At 39.2% G+C, this 16,409-nt stretch overlaps 1 protein-coding gene across 1 annotated transcript in view; it reads right to left on the bottom strand.

Moving 5' to 3' along the window:
• The window catches only part of si:dkey-106n21.1 (solute carrier family 23 member 2), a 122,059-nt gene extending 109,414 nt beyond the window's left edge, over nucleotides 1–12,645 (bottom strand). The window contains exons 1-2 of the mRNA XM_051931166.1: nucleotides 12,566–12,645; nucleotides 12,429–12,483 (exon numbers count right to left, since the gene is read on the bottom strand). Coding sequence (XP_051787126.1) covers nucleotides 12,429–12,483; nucleotides 12,566–12,645 — 135 coding nt within the window. The remainder of the gene's footprint in view (nucleotides 1–12,428; nucleotides 12,484–12,565) is intronic.
• Nucleotides 12,646–16,409: the final 3,764 nt, after the last annotated feature.

Raw genomic sequence — 16,409 nt, forward strand, 5'->3', positions numbered from 1 at the left:
AGAAAACTGAGCCTCATCCACACCTCTATCACCTCCAGGCAGGTAGTCAATATCAATGAATATTGACAAGAAAAAACTCCAGTCACCTAATTTTCTTTTTTCTGTAACATCACCAAATTTCAGTCAAACCAGTCAAAACATTTTTTAGATTTTGAGATATGTTGTATTTCTATTGTAGGAGTTGTTTTAAGCTTTAAATATTTATATATTAAAAAGCCTTTTCTTAGGTATACCTACTGCTCAATGAAGTTTTTTTTAACCAAATGGGCAACAGTATTTTTATTACCGAGTGAGTGAATCAGTAAGTCAGCCAGTCAACTTTTATATACAAATATATACTCATAGTCTCCACAGAATGGCCTTTAAAATTATTTTATGCTATTTTTTCTAAATAAACTATTATTAAGTTTGCAGATGATAAGTGGATTGGGAGACAATCTGGAAGCTGTTGAATCATTACAGAGGTACTTGGACAGAATACAAGCTTGGGCAGATTGGTGGCAGATATACTGTAATTTAATGTAAGTAAATGTAGTACTAGGGTGTTGTACCGTGTTAGCCATTATGAATGTAGTGAAAAGTTTTATTGTCTAACTAAAAATAATACAATATGCAAGCTTTCAAGGCAACTAAGGCCCCTTCTTCAGGCAAGATGTAATTAATGTAAAGTATTAAATGTAGGAAGTAAACATATTAGGTTTGATTACACAATGGGAGGGTTGAAAAAGTACATTATGAGAAGGATTGAAGAGTCGTAGTGCACTCTACTCTATCAACTTCCAGACATTGTACAGATGCCATTAAGAAGGCTAACAGAATGTTAGGTTATATAGCATGATGTGCAGAGCACAAGTCCAAGGAGGTTATGCTCAAGCTTTACAATGCACTGGTGAGGCCTTGTTTGGAGTACTGTGTATAAGCTACCAATAAGTTACCAAGTAGTGTGGTAGACAGTAGGACATTAGGGACTTTTAATACTAGGCTTGATGTTTTTTACAAGAATTAAGTGGACAGGACTGACAAGCTTTTTTGGGATGAATGGCCTGTTCTCATCTAGATTGTTCTAATGTTCTAATTACAAACACACCTTTTTAACAGATAAAGCAGTTTTGGTTAATCACATTATATTATAAGACTTATATTTGTTTTCCATACTGAAAGTTTACTTTGACACTACAATAGTACCTGATGACCCAACTCTCTTGTCTCACTAACACCATGTCTTACTTGTGTTTCTAAATGGACGAGTCGTAATTTTCTCAAACTAAATAAGGAGAAAACAGAAATCTTAGTGATTGGCAAAAATGGATATAATGAGGGTATTAGAAATAAACTTGATCCATTAGGCTTAAAAGTTAAGACAGAGGTATAGAATTTAGGGGTAATTAGTGACTCTGACCTAAATTTTAAATCACACATTGATTAGATTACTAGGACAGCACTTTATCACTTAAGAAATATAGCAAAAATTAGACTCCTTATAACTTTGCAAGATGCTGGAAAATTAGTTCACTCTTTTGTTTTTAGTCAACTAGATTATTGTAATGCACTCCTCTCAGGACTACCCAAAAAAGAAATCAATCGATTACAACTAGTGCAGAATGCAGTCTTAACTAGGAAAAGAAAATACGAGCACATCTCTACAGTTTTGATGTCACTATATTGGTTACCTGTGTCATTTAGAATTGACTTTAAAATACTGCTTATGGATTACAAAGCCTTAAATAATCTCGCGCCATCTCATATCTCGGAATGTCTTTCATCTTACACTCCAAATCGTAACCTTAGATCTTCAAATGAGTGTCTGCTTACAATTCCAAGAGCTAAACTTAAAAGAAATGGTGAGGCAGTCTTCTGCTGTTATGTACCTAAAATCTGGAATAGCTTACTGATGGAAATTTGCCAAGCTAATAGGGTGGAGAACTTTAAAAAAAAACTGCTAAAAACCCATTATTTTAACATGGCTTTCTTATAGCTTCATTTTAGTGTAACTCTGATATTCGGTATATGCATTTAATTATCTTTTTTTCATGGCTCCAAAATCCTTATTAACCCCTACTTTCACTGCTGTTCTTTTTCTGGTTTTCTATGGTGGTGATCTGCACCACCACCACCTGATCAAACCACCATGCAATCCCTACATTGATGAATTAAAGGCCAGATGTCCATATGACCATCATCATATAATTATTCCATGTGAAGCCTGAAAACCATGAGAACTGATTTAGATCATGTATGTTAGGTAGAATGCCTAGTGGGGGCTGGCTGGTCTTGTGGCCGTGGAACCCCTGCAGATTTTGTTTTTTTCTCCAGCCCTCTGGAGTTTTTTTCCTGTCCTCCCTGGCCATCGGACCTTACTTTATTCTTTGTTAATTAGTATTGCCTAACTTTTTATATTTTCTTCTTTTTTCTTTCTTCATCTTGAAAAGCATGTTGAGCTACATTATTTGTATGAAAACATGCTATATAAATAAATGTTGTTGTTGTTGTTGTTACAGACCGCGTGTTCTTATTTGAGACCTCCTATTATGGTTTTATCTTGTTATCTACAACTAAACGACAAACAGGATTTATATCAAGAATTAACAACTCCTCACACATACACCTCTTTGGCAACCACAGCATTTCACTCTCTCTAACTGCCTACCTGGACTGGCATCTGGGATTTCCCAGTGGGGCTGTAATATCAAGTTGTTCACTCTCCCACCTGCCCCAAAATGTCTATCCCCTTAGCCAGTCTCCTCCTAAAAACAAAAAGCAAAATAGAAGAGTAAACAGCAATAAAAAGATCAAAAACAATAGAAGAAGGAACAAGGTTGAAAGCAAATACAAGTATTTGACTGTCTAAAAAAGTTCTGGGCACATCTTTATTGCAACTCAGCATGAGGTTCCATCTCTCTCTTCTTCTCGTCTATGTTAGTATAACCTTTTTTTGTTCTTATTCCATAATGCAGCTCCAACAATTAATTCTTTCTTCCTTCTCCCCATCACAAAAATTAATTGACTACAGGTAGATGAAAGATGGCTGTAATTGATAATTCTACAGTTTTATCTAAATTGTAACCATTGTATTACGGATCTACACTTTAGCTGTTGGACTAGCAGTTATTTAATAATCAGTACAGGTACTAGGCAAGCATACATTAACCATTGGGTGTTCATATAAAACCTAAAGAGACTGAAAGAAGTACATTTATTTAACGTATGCTTATTCAAAAGAGTCGGGTTAACCCCTCAAAGCATACTCGAGCCAAAATTTAAAAACTTTCCTCTCATGTCAAACATACAGTACAATATAATTTCTCATTTTTTCCAGGTTTACAATGTTGTTAATGGTGCAACACCTAAATGAGCAGAGCGGAAACCTTTAAAGTAACTTTAAAATACATGAGAAGGAGTCATAAACCTAGTTAGTTGGCTGTAAATAACAACGTAAGAACAATATTGATATCAAATCATCCATCCATTATCCAACCCGCTGAATCCAAACACAGGGTCACGGGGGTCTGATGGAGCCAATCCCAGCCAACACAGGGCACAAGGCAGGAACCAATCCTGGGCAGGGTGCCAACCCACCGCAGGTATCAAATCATTCAATCCAAAAATAGCTAATCAATTTCTGTTCACTTGAATTTGCAAAATATCAAGGCAAGATCAGAAAGTTCCTAATGTACTACTACTAGGCACATATCTACAGTATAGTAGAAGTTAGAGGTTCATAACATTTCTGTAGAACCTATTCTTAACCAGCTTCCGTATTTGCCCAATGTTACTGCAATAATTCCATTTTTAATTTTGAACATCATTTTCATATATTCTCTTTATATTCACTGTTTAAACTGAAAGCATTCAACTCCTTTAATTATTTCTCATTGCTCATACCTAGTAGTCCTTGAATTAGTCTATTCACTCATCTATGGATATTCTCTACCATTGTTATAATATAGAAACCTTGAATTGCAAACAACATTCCAGATAAGGCTTCACTAGTGCCTGCATAGTTTATTTATGACTAAATAAATAGTAGTCTGTAGATTAGCAGAATAAGTGGGATACCTTTTACACTACTAGTAAGGTTTCTTCGTACTGGTCCCAAGCCCGGATAAATGGGGAGGGTTACATCAGGAAGGGCATCTGGTATCAAATTTTGCCAAATCAATATGTGGACAAAAATACAAATTTCCATAACAGATTGGTTGAGACCTGGGTTAACAACGACCTCCACCAGTACTGTTAGTCACCAGGGTTCTGGTGGAAATTGGGCTACTGTTGGCCGAAGAAGAAGAAGAAGGAGAAGAAGAGGGGGAAGACGTGTCCGGAGGCAGGAGGAGAGGAGGAAGGTAAAGAGAGTGGAACTGGGGGTAGGAATTTTGAATGTTGGCAGTATGACTGGTAAGGGGAGAGAGTTAGCTGATATGATTGAGAGAAGAAAGGTTGATATTTTGTGCGCGCAAGAGACTAAATGGAAGGGAAGTAAGGCGAGGTGGATCGGAGGTGGATTCAAATTGTTCTATCATGGTGTGGATAGGAGGAGAAATGGAGAAGGGGTTATTCTGAAGGAACAGTATGTCAAGAGTGTTCTGGAGGTGAAAAGAGTGTCAGACAGAGTAATGATTATGAAGCTGGAAATTGGAGGTGTGATGATGAATGTTGTTAGTGCATATGCCCCGCAAGTTGGGTGTGCAATGGATGAGAAAGAAGATTTTTGGAGTGAGTTGGATTAAGTGATGAACAGTGTACCCATGGGTGACTGGAGTGATTGGAGTGGATTTCAAAGGACATGTTGGTGAAGGGAACAGAGGAGACGAGGAGGTGATGGGTAGGTATGGTGTCAAGGAGAGGAATGAAGAAAGTCAGAGGATAGTGGATTTTGCCAAAAGGATGGACATGGCTGTGGTGAATATGTATTTTAAGAAGAGGGAGGAACATAGGGTGACATACAAGAGTGGAGGAAAATGCACACAGGTAGATTACATCCTATGAAGAAGAGTCAATCTGAAGGAGATTGAAAACTGCAAAGTGGTGGCAGGGGAAAGTGTAGTTAAGCAGCATAGGATTGTGATCTGTAGGATGACATTGGAGATCAAGAAGAGGAAGAGAGTGAGGGCAGAGCCAAGGATCAAATGATGGACGTTGAAAAAGGAAGACTGCAAGGTTGAGTATAGGGAGAAGGTGAGACAGGCACTGGGTGATAGTGAAGAATTACCAGACATTTGGGAAACTACAGCAGATGTAGTAAGGGTGACAGCAAGAAGGGTGCTTGGTGTGACAACTGGATAGAGGAAGGAGGAAAAGGAAACCCGGTGGTGGAATGGAAAAGTACAGGAGAGTATACAGAGGAAGAGGATAGCAAAGAAGAAGTGGGATAGTTAGAAAGATGCAGAAAGTAGACAAGAGTACAAGGAGATAAGGCGCAAGGTGAAGAGAGAGGTGGCGAAGGCTAAAGAAAAAGCGTATGATGAGTTGTATGAGAGGTTGGACACTAAAGGGAGAAAAGGACCTGTACCGATTGGCTAGACAGAGGGACCGAGCTGGGAAAGGTGTGCCGCAGGTTAGAATAATAAAGGAAAAAGATGGAAACGTACTCACAAGCGAGGAGAGTGGGTTGAGCAGATGGAAAGAGTACTTTGAGAGGCTTATGAACGAGAGAGAGAAGAGGTTGGATGATGTGGAGATAGTGAATCAGGAAGTGCAACGGATTAGCAAGGAGGAAGTAAGGACAGCTATGAAGAGGATGAAGAATGGAAAAGCCGTTGGTCCAGATGACATACCTGTGGAAGCATGGAGGTGTTTAGGAGAGATGGCAGTGGAGTATTTAACCAGATTGTTTAATGGAATCTTGGAAAGTGAGAGGATGCCTGAGGAGTGGAGAAGTACTGGTGCCGATATTTAAGAATAAGGGGGGATATGCAGGACTGTAGTAACTACAGGGGGATAAAATTGATGAGCCACAGCATGACGTTATGGGAAAGAGTACTGGAAGTTAGGTTAAGAAGTGAGGTGATGATTAGTGAGCAGCAGTATGGTTTCATGCCAAGAAAGAGCACCACAGATGCGATGTTTGCTCTGAGCGTGTTGGTGGAGAAGTATAGAGAAAGCCAGAAGGAGCTGCATTGCGTCTTTTTGGACCTTGGGAAAGTATATGACACTGAAGATCAACAGTATAGACTAATGGGGATTGTGGAAGATAGGTGAAAAAGAGAGTGCAGGCAGGGTGGAATGGGTTGAGAAGAGTTTCAGGAGTAATTTGTGACAGACGGATATCAGCAAGAGTGAAAGGGAAGGTCTACAGGACGGTAGTGATACCAGCTATGTTATACGGGCTGGATACAGTGGCAGAGTGGCAAAGCAGGAGACAGAGCTGGAGGTGGCAGAGTTAAAGATGCTAAGATTTGCATTGGGTGTGACGAAGATGGACAGGATTAGAAATTAGTAGATTAGAGGGTCAGCCCAGGTTGGACGGTTGGGAGACAAAGTCAGAGAGGTGAGATTGTGTTGGTTTGGACATGTGCAGAGGGGAGATGCTGAGTATATTGGAGAAGGATGCTAAGGATAGAGCTGCCAGGCAAGAGAAAAAGAGGAAGGCTTAAGAGAAGGTTTATGGATGTGGTGAGAGAGGACATGCAGGTGATGGTTGTAACAGAACAAAATACAGAGGACAGAAAGATATGGAAGAAGATGATCCGCTGTGGCAACCCCTAACGGGAGCAGCCGAAAAAAGAAGAAGAAGTAAGGACTAACCCTCTTTATCTTAATATATGATGAAAGGTTGTGAGTCTCAAAGACATGGAAGTATTGAGACATGCTGCTAATGAGGCTCTGTGCTGCTTATCCCACTTCAGCGTATGGCGTAAAATGTGACTGCCTTCTCTATCACCACCTTATTTAGTTCTTGGAAGCAATTTGAACTGTTCCACTTACCTGTAGCCCTATCATTATCCCCAAAATTCCACAAATAAAGTGACACAATTATTAATTACCATGGGCATTGTCTCTTTAAAGGCTAATGTTTTACGTAAGCTGGAGCCCTTATCCTAGTAATGTTAAGTTTGTTTTGAATGAATTTAAGAATACTGACAGACTGGCAGTGTACATTACAATTAATAAACCTCCTTCTAATAAGGATTTCACAATATTTCAAGATCCTTGTCCAGATATCTTAATAATTTACTCAGTAGTATTATCAATAATTGGAAAACACCTCCTTAAACACAGAAACATATACGATCAAGATACATTGCCATTTTTTTCTACTTATTTTTGCAAGTGGAGTTTAGACTAACTGACTTAATCGGAGTCAGACAACGATTTGAAAGGAGGAATTGAATCAAGAAATGGTGGCTGATGGTTCAGTGCATTAGTTACCATACCAAGTAACTCACATACGTAACTGGTTAAAATATCAGTGAGAATGCTTTTTAAATAAAAGGTAAGGCTTAAACATTTGCATGCCGTTTTATAAACTGGATCTTGTTTGGGGAAATTGTTGTGATTTTAGAGTAATGATGTACTATTGTTTTATCATATAATATTCGTATTTTGTGGATAGTTTTGAAGAGTGAACACATAACTAGAAAATTCTTCCCTTGTACTGGTAACCATTTACACTTTGCTTTGATAAACCATTCACCTGTTCCTTCATCCATCCATCCATCCTTCTTTAGACCTGCTTGTTTCACTGTATGGAACAGGGTAGCTAGAGCCTTTCCCAGTAGCATTAGGCACAAGACAGTAGGCAACTTTCTGTGACACACGTGTACATAACAGGCACCATGCACACACACCTCACTAGACTAATTTAAACTGATTCAAAATGTTTCATTCCTTTCATTGTTCACAAATCAGGTTTAGAATTAATTTTAGGATTTGAATTGCTAGAAATCACATTAACTGACATTTTCTTAAAAGCAGTAGTGACCATGCTGAGTAAGGTGTTCACAATAAAAATAAAAGCAAACTCTGCCATCCAAGCTACCAAGTGCATTAAAAGTAAGATGTTCACTGCTCACTGGCTTGATGATTATCTAACTCAAGATCTTTTTAAAAATGAGTCGATATTTTAAAAGAGTTCCTTAGCTATGGCAACAAAGACTGTCTTTGGTGAACATCTTTGTCTTTGTGTCGGTGAGTTGTTTTGGAGCATGCAGCTGTATGTAGTACAAGTGCCATGACACTGATATTTGTCGGATCTATCTGTATCTATGGTATTCATTATTGCATGTTACAGTACCTGATGCACTAAAAGTGTCAGTCATTAAACCATTACTTAAAAAGTCAGACCTAAACCCATACATACTAAATAATTATAGGCCTATTTCAAATTTACCCTTTCTCTCTAAAATACTAGAATAAATAGTCATCAATCAGCTTCAGTCACACCTTACGCTTTACAATTTATTTGAGAAATTCCAGTCTGGTTTCCACACTGGTCATAGTACAGAAACGGCACTAACGCGGGTTGTAAACGACATTCTGATATCCTCTGATGAAGGAAACTCCACTGTAATTATGTTGTTAGACTTAAGTGCAGCATTTGACACCATTGACAATTCTACAGTGCATCCGGAAAGTATTCACAGCGCATCACTTTTTCCACATTTTGTTATGTTACAGCCTTATTCCAAAATGGATTAAATTCATTTTTTTCCTCAGAATTCTACACACAACACCCCATAATGACAACGTGAAAAAAGTTTACTTGAGATTTTTGCAAATTTATTAAAAATAAAAAAATTGAGAAAGCACATGTACATAAGTATTCACAGCCTTTGCCATGAAGCTCAAAATTGAGCTCAGGTGCATCCTGTTTCCCCTGATCATCCTTGAGAGCTTAATTGGAGTCCACCTGTGGTAAATTCAGTTGACTGGACATGATTTAGAAAGGCACACACCTGTCCATATAAGGTCCCACAGTTGACAGTTCATGTCAGAACACAAACCAAGAATGAAGTCAAAGGAATTGTCTGTAGACCTCCGAGACAGGATTGTCTCAAGGCACAAATCTGGGGAAGGTTACAGAAAAATTTCTGCTGCTTTGAAGGTCCTAATGAGCACAGTGGCCTCCATCATCCGTAAGTGGAAGAAGTTCGAAACCACCAGGACTCTTCCTAGAGCTGGCCAGTCATCTAAACTGAGCAAACGGGGGAGAAGGGCCTTAGTCAGGGAGGTGACCAAGAACCCGATGGTCACTCTGTCAGAGCTCCAGAGGTCCTCTGTGGAGAGAGGAGAACCTTCCAGAAGGACAACCATTTCTGCAGCAATCCACCAATCAGGCCTGTATGGTAGAGTGGCCAGACGGAAACCAATCCTTAGTAAAAGGCACATGGCAGCCCGCCTGGAGTTTGCCAAAAGGCACCTGAAGGACTCTCAGACCATGAGAAAGAAAATTCTCTGGTCTGATGAGACAAAGATTGAACTCTTTGGTGTGAATGCCAGGCGTCACATTTGGAGGAAACCTGGCACCATCCCTACAGTGAAGCATGTTGGTGGCAGCATCATGCTGTGGGGATGTTTTTCAGCGGCAGGAACTGGGAGACTAGTCAGGATAAAGGGAAAGATGACTGCAGCAATGTACAGAGACATCCTGGATGAAAACCTGCTCCAGAGCGCTCTTGACCTCAGACTGGGGCGACGGTTCATCTTTCAGCAGGACAACAACCCTAAGCACACAGCCAAGATATCAAAGAAGTGGCTTCAAGACAACTCTGTGAATGTCCTTGAGTGGCCCAGCCAGAGCCCAGACTTGAACCCGATTGAACATCTCTGGAGAGATCTTAAAATGGCTGTGCACCGACGCTTCCCATCCAACCTGATGGAGCTTGAGAGGTGCTGCAAAAAAGAATGGGCGAAACTAGCCAAGGATAGGTGTGCCAAGCTTGTGGCATCATAGTCAAAAAGACTTGAGGCTGTAATTGCTGCCAAAGGTGCATCGACAAAGTATTAAGCAAAGGCTGACTGCCAGCCTTTATGTACATGGGATTTCTCAGTTTTTTTATTTTTAATAAATTTGCAAAAACCTCAAGTAAACTTTTTTCACTTTGTCATTATGGGGTGTTGTGTGCAGAATTCTGAGGAAAAAAATGAATTTAATCCATTTTGGAATAAGGCTTGTAACATAACAAAATGTGGAAAAAGTGATGCGCTATGAATACTTTCCGGATGCACTGTATTTTACTGCACAGGCTAGACAATCATGTTAGGCTCACAGGCACCGTGCTCGCTTGGTTTAGTTCTTATTTATCAAATCGATACCAATATGTACAGAAATGTGCTGATAGTACTCTATCATTATACAGAGAAGTGAGATATGGTGTCCTCAGGACTCAGTACTGGGACCTTTACTGTTTTCACTTTACATGCTTCCACTGGGATCTATCATTAGGAAACATAATGTTCATTTTCACTCATATGCAGATGACACCCAGTTATACCTTTCATTTAGATCAAATAAAGTTTCTCCGATGTTGTCTTTAATTAGTTGTGTTAGTGAATTAAAGGAGTGGATGGATGAGAACTACTTGTCTTTAATCACAGATAAAACAGAGATGTTAATTGTTGGAGGGAATGACGCTGATCACAACAATATTTTGTCATCATTTAACTTAGTTGGAATCCCCATTAATTTTACTGAATCAGCCCACAATCTAGGAGTTATCTTTGACTCTAGCATGTCATTTAAAGCGCATATTACAAAGTTGTCCAAATCATGTTTCTTCCATCTTAAAAACGTTGGGAAATTAAGGTACTTTCTAAATAAACAGGATTCTGAGAAATTAATTCATGCATTTATTTCTAGTAGGATTGACTACTGCAATGCAGAGTTCACTGGATGTTCAAACTGTTCTTTATACAGCCTCCACTTAATCCAAAATGCTGCTGCAAGAATTATTACAAGAACAAGAAAATATGAACACATAGCTCCAGTTCTTAAATCCTTACACTGGCTCCCAGTTAAGTTTAGGGGAGATTTCAAAATCCTCCTTTTTTAACATAAAAAGCATTAAACGGCCAAGGTCCGGCTTACTTGTCTGAACTTATCATGACTTACAAACCAGAGCGCACATTAAGATCTACCAGAGCGCACATTAAGATCTCAAGATGCCGGTCTGCTTATTATTAAAATAACAGTGGGAGGTCGAGCTTGTAGTTACAGGGCCCCTAAACTGTGGAATGGTCTGCCTGCTACTATAAGAGATGCCCTATCAGTCTCAGCTTTTAATACCCGGCTGAAGACTCACTACTTCAGTTTAGCATATTCTGAATAGAGTTGCTGATTAACTGTACAGACTGCATCTCTGTTGTTAGTCATTAGCACTAAAACATAAGTAACATAATAGTTATAATTTGTTACTAACTCTCACCTATTCTGTGTCTCTTCTCAGTACTCAAATGTGGCACTTGGTGCCACGGCCCACCTGCCATGTTGTTTTGCCGGCCTAAGGTAAAGTCATCCCTGATGGAGGATTGCAGGAATTGTGGGGTAGAGGGGTCCTTTCATCGGATTGGCTGGCCAAGCAATGTTTCATCTGTGGAATGGCCAAATGGGGGAGGCAGCTTAATGACTGAAGTCTCCAGGACTCTAAACAAATCCAAACCATATTATGTGATATTATCTACTGTTAAATTTTGGTCCGTACTTCTAAAATTTGTATTTTTATACTGTATTGAGGATTTGTTCTGTTTTGTGTATTGTATTGTATTGACCCCCTTCTTTTTGACACCCACTGCACACCCAACATACCTGTAAAGAACTGCCTTTCCATTTTTTCCCTAAAAGGGTTTTTTTTGGGGGAGTTTTTCCTTGTCTTCTTAGAGAGTCAAGGCTGGGGGGCTGTCAAGAGGCAGGGCCTGTTAAATCCTGTTGCGGCACTTGTTGTGTGATTTTGGGCTATACAAAAATAAATTGTATTGTATTGTATTATATGGAAGCAGAAATGTGACAATACAAGAGAGCTCTACTGTCATTGGAATTCTAGATTGTTTTTGGACCAGAATTAATTAAAATAAATCTGCCATTTTAACACTGTTAAAACGCCACTTTCAAGGATAAATCACGACAGTTTTTGTATTTTTATAAATTGCTAAACACGAAAATCACTAAATACTGTTGTTTAGAAGAAGAACCTTAACCTTGACATCAGCAAAAAAGAAATTTCAGCAAAAGTGCCTAGACTTTCAATATTCACGGTGCACTGTACACTAAGTAGGGTCAGAGAAATCATTGATAAAGACTGAGAATAACAGCAATTGGGGTGCATTCATGATATTCAGTGTAACGAAATCCTTATTTAGCAAATTGCTGATGATTAACTTTACAACCAGCATCTTCATATTATGCAAACATAATATTACTTTGAGCAGGAAAAACATAATAATAACATTAGGTCTTAAATAATGTGAAATACAAAAATATAATGTTTTATACTTGCCTCAAAAGTAGAATTCATTGTATCTCTTTTTGTATCTGATGTCTCCTCAGATATCCTAAAAAATCAATAAAGAATTTTACAAATTAAAACATGAACAATACAATCAACCAACCATATAAAAGGAAAAGAAAACATACCTCAAACCCTCTGAAGCAAGCTGTACAGCCCACCTTCCTACCCAAGCAATATACATCCATACACATTCATCTGCGTCCATTGGACATGCTCTGTGAAATAAAACTCTTAAGCTCTACCTCTCTGTACTCTCAAGTGGCACTTTCCTCTTCCACCTATTGAAATGGATTAACTCTTCACTGGGTTTTATACACACTTTCATAGAGTAAGAATCATTGCAGACATTGCGTTTTGTATATTGAACACAAATGAATTCACTTCTGACTTTGGGAAAATCAAACTCTTCTGACACATTTTTGTGTTTCCTATACATTACTGATGGTGTGTTTGTGTCTCTCCAGATTTCACAGAAGATTCCATTACAGACTTGCATCAAAATTCCTCATCTGAAAGTATATCTAACCATAGCCCTCTGACAGCATCTATCAGAAGAAGCCTTTTATACCTGCTGTTATAGCATATACAACATCCATGGAGGTTATGAAAGACAAAGTGGAAATAAAACCATTCACCACCAAAACTAAATGGAGAGGGAGCCATATGAAGTTAATTTCTCTTACATCAAATTGTAAATAAGAAATGAAATGCTGGTGGTTATCTCATCCTTTACGGGAAATGGACGTCTGAGGCAGAAATCCGTTAGCAGCGGTGTTATTTTTTTCTCTTTTTTTATCATACCGTGGTATCCTGTATTTACTCAACCCGAGGAGGTTCAACTACAGTATATTCAAACATATATAAGCATGAGTGGTAGAAAAAAGTCTCAGAAAGAAATGGAAAAGACAGCTAAAGCTTCATCCAAACCTAAACAGGCATCAGGTTCAAGCTCAAGGTACAGCCTGCCAGAGACTGACCTGGAACAGATCTCCTCCATCCGAGATCAAAAGTGGGAGTGAATGTGCAAGCGAGTCGGGCCAGGATAACTTGTCGATTCCAGAAGTTTCATTGAAACTGAAAATGGCTTTACCTTCTGCATTGTCAACTACCCCTCATGAGCCAGCAACATCGACTCCAACTGGGCTTGCCACTTCACCCGTGGACATGGAGAACACTGAAACGATATGTCTGAGCTGAAGGCAATGATCGCCACAATGGCCACCACTCAAGACATAAAGGAGCTCAAGAATAATATAAAGAAGGATATAAAAGATATAAAGAAAGAAATAAAGGACATGCACAAGACAAACGATAAAATGCTTCAGGATATTAAACACCAGGAAAAATGTTTAAGTAAACGCTTTGAGGCAAACTTTAAAGGAAAGCTAGAAAAAATTGAGGAAAAAATACAGAAAATTGTGTCTAAATTTGAGAATAAACTGGCATCTATTGCTGACGGATAAGAAACAGCTGCAAATTCAGATTGCAAACTGCTTGTTGACAGACTAGCTGCACTGGAAGATGAATGCAGAAGGAATTATATCAGAATTGAAAGTCTCCCTGAAAATCATGAAAGTCCAAATGCAGTGAAATTCTAAAAACTATTCTCTAAAATAATTGAAGAGGACTTCAAATCAGACACAGAGATAGCAGCTGCTTATCGCATACATGGACCAAATACCTCAAAACCTAGAACTCTCATTGTGCGCGTTGAAAAATGACAATTTAAATCTATATATATAAAACTCAATGTACGTGTGTGTGTATGTATGTATGTATATATATGTTTCAGCATCACTTCCGAACGGCTGGAGCAATTTTCTTAAAACTTGGTACACATGTTTCTTATTGGTCGACTAAAAATACTGTGAGGTGAAATCAACCCTAGCCCATCACCTTCTGGGTAGGGTGGGGGTGATCTTGCAGTCTTGTATGCATGTTATCATCCAGTTGAAACTCGGAACTACCACCAGAAGGTGAACTGGAGGTGACTGCCAGCATTCTTTATGTTTGATCACCACGCAATCCTGTTGCTTTTGAAATTAAATAGAGTTGGTCAGTTCTGAGCATCAACTGGATGATAACATACATACAAGACCTGGTCCTGTTCAGCCTATATACATCGGACTTCCAATACAACTCGGAGTCCTGCCACGTGCTAAAGTTCGCTGACGACACTGCTATCGTGGGCTGCATCAGGAGTGGGCAGGAGGAAGAGTATAGGAATCTAATCAAGGACTTTGTTAAATGGTGCGACTCAAACCACCTACAACTGAACACCAGCAAAATCAAGGAGCTGGTGGTGGATTTTAGGAGGACCAGGCCCCTCATGGACCCCATGATCATTAGAGGTGACTGTGTGCAGAGGGTGCAGACCTATAAATACCTGGGAGTGCAGCTAGATGATAAATTGGACTGGACTGCCAATATTGATGCTCTGTTCAACAGAGGACAGAGCCAACCATACTTCCTTGGTGTCTTTTAACATCTGCAATAAGATGCTGCAGATGTTCTATCAGACAGTTGTGGCAAGTGCCCTCTTCTACGAGGTGGTGTGCTGGGGAGGCAGCATAAAGAAGAGGGACACCTCACGCCTGGACAAACTGGTGAGGAAGGCAGGCTTTATTGTAGGCACAGAGATGGACAGTTTGACATCCGTGGCAGAGCGACGGCCGCTGAGCAGGGTCCTGTCAATCATGGAGAATCCACTGCATCCACTAAACAGTATCATCTCCAGACAGAGGTGCAGCTTTTTTTTTTTTTGTTCTTTATTTCGTCTTATACGATTTCTCATATTAGAAATTTGTTAGTTTTCGCATACCCCTTGGGGTCAGAGCGCAGGGTCAGCCATTGTACAGCGCCCCTGGAGCAATTACAGGTTAAGGGTCTTGCTCAAGGACCCAGCAGAGTAGGATCTCTTTTGGCAGTGATGGGGATTCTAACTGGCAACCTTCAGGATACCAACGCAGATCCTTAGCCTCAGAGCCACCACTCCACCAGCGACAGACTGAGGAGATCGTTCCTCCCCCACACCATGCGACTCTACAATTCCCCTTTGGGGGGGGGGGGGTAAACGTTAACATTATACAAAGTTATTGTCTGTTATACCTGCATTTTCATCACTCTTTAATTTTAATATTTTTTTTATCAATATGCTGCTGCTGGAGTATGTGAATTTCCCCTTGGGATTAATAAAGTATCTATCTATCTATCTATCTATCTATCTATCTATCTATCTATCTATCTATCTATCTATCTATCTATCTATCTAAGACAAGCACATTAGTGAGTCTTCATTGTTTGTTTATTTATTTATTTATTTTTAATTTTATTGATTTTATTGTAATCATTCCATACTAATAGATCAATTTTTACAAAAAAAAAAATAGGATTGAAAACAAACCCACCCCACCCCTGAGAAAGAGAGCATTGCCTACGGACTAAAATAGTAAAAATAAATAAATTGAAGAGTTTAATAGGCGGATACAGATAAATGGAGAAGAAAAAGAAATAGGGAGAGAATCTACTTCCTCAGTGCTTTAAGAGCTTATTCTAAAATGTTATTAATTAGATCCTGCCAGGTTTTGAAAAAGTTCTGTACAGATCCTCTAAGTGAGAATTAGATTTTTTCCAATTTCAAATAATATAAAACATCAGTTACCCACTGACTTAAAAGAGGAGAGTTAGGATTCTTCCAGTTTAACAAAATAAGTCTGCGTGCCAATAGTGTAGTGAAGGCAATCAGTTTCTTTGTCCTTCTCCACTTTAAGCCCATCTGGAAGGGCACCAAACACAGCTGTTAGTGGATTAGGAGGGATTGGGACAGCAAGGCTGTCTGAAAGGCACTTAAAAATTTTTGTCCAGAATAATGTTAATTTGGTGCAGGCTCAGAACATGTGACCCAGTGAGGTTGGAACTTGATTGCAGCGTTCACGGGTTGGATCTTGCCCTGGAAACATTTTGGACAAT

Source organism: Erpetoichthys calabaricus, chromosome 1 (assembly GCF_900747795.2).
Source record: "Erpetoichthys calabaricus chromosome 1, fErpCal1.3, whole genome shotgun sequence".
In the NCBI taxonomy this organism is placed as follows: Eukaryota; Metazoa; Chordata; class Cladistia; order Polypteriformes; family Polypteridae; genus Erpetoichthys; species Erpetoichthys calabaricus.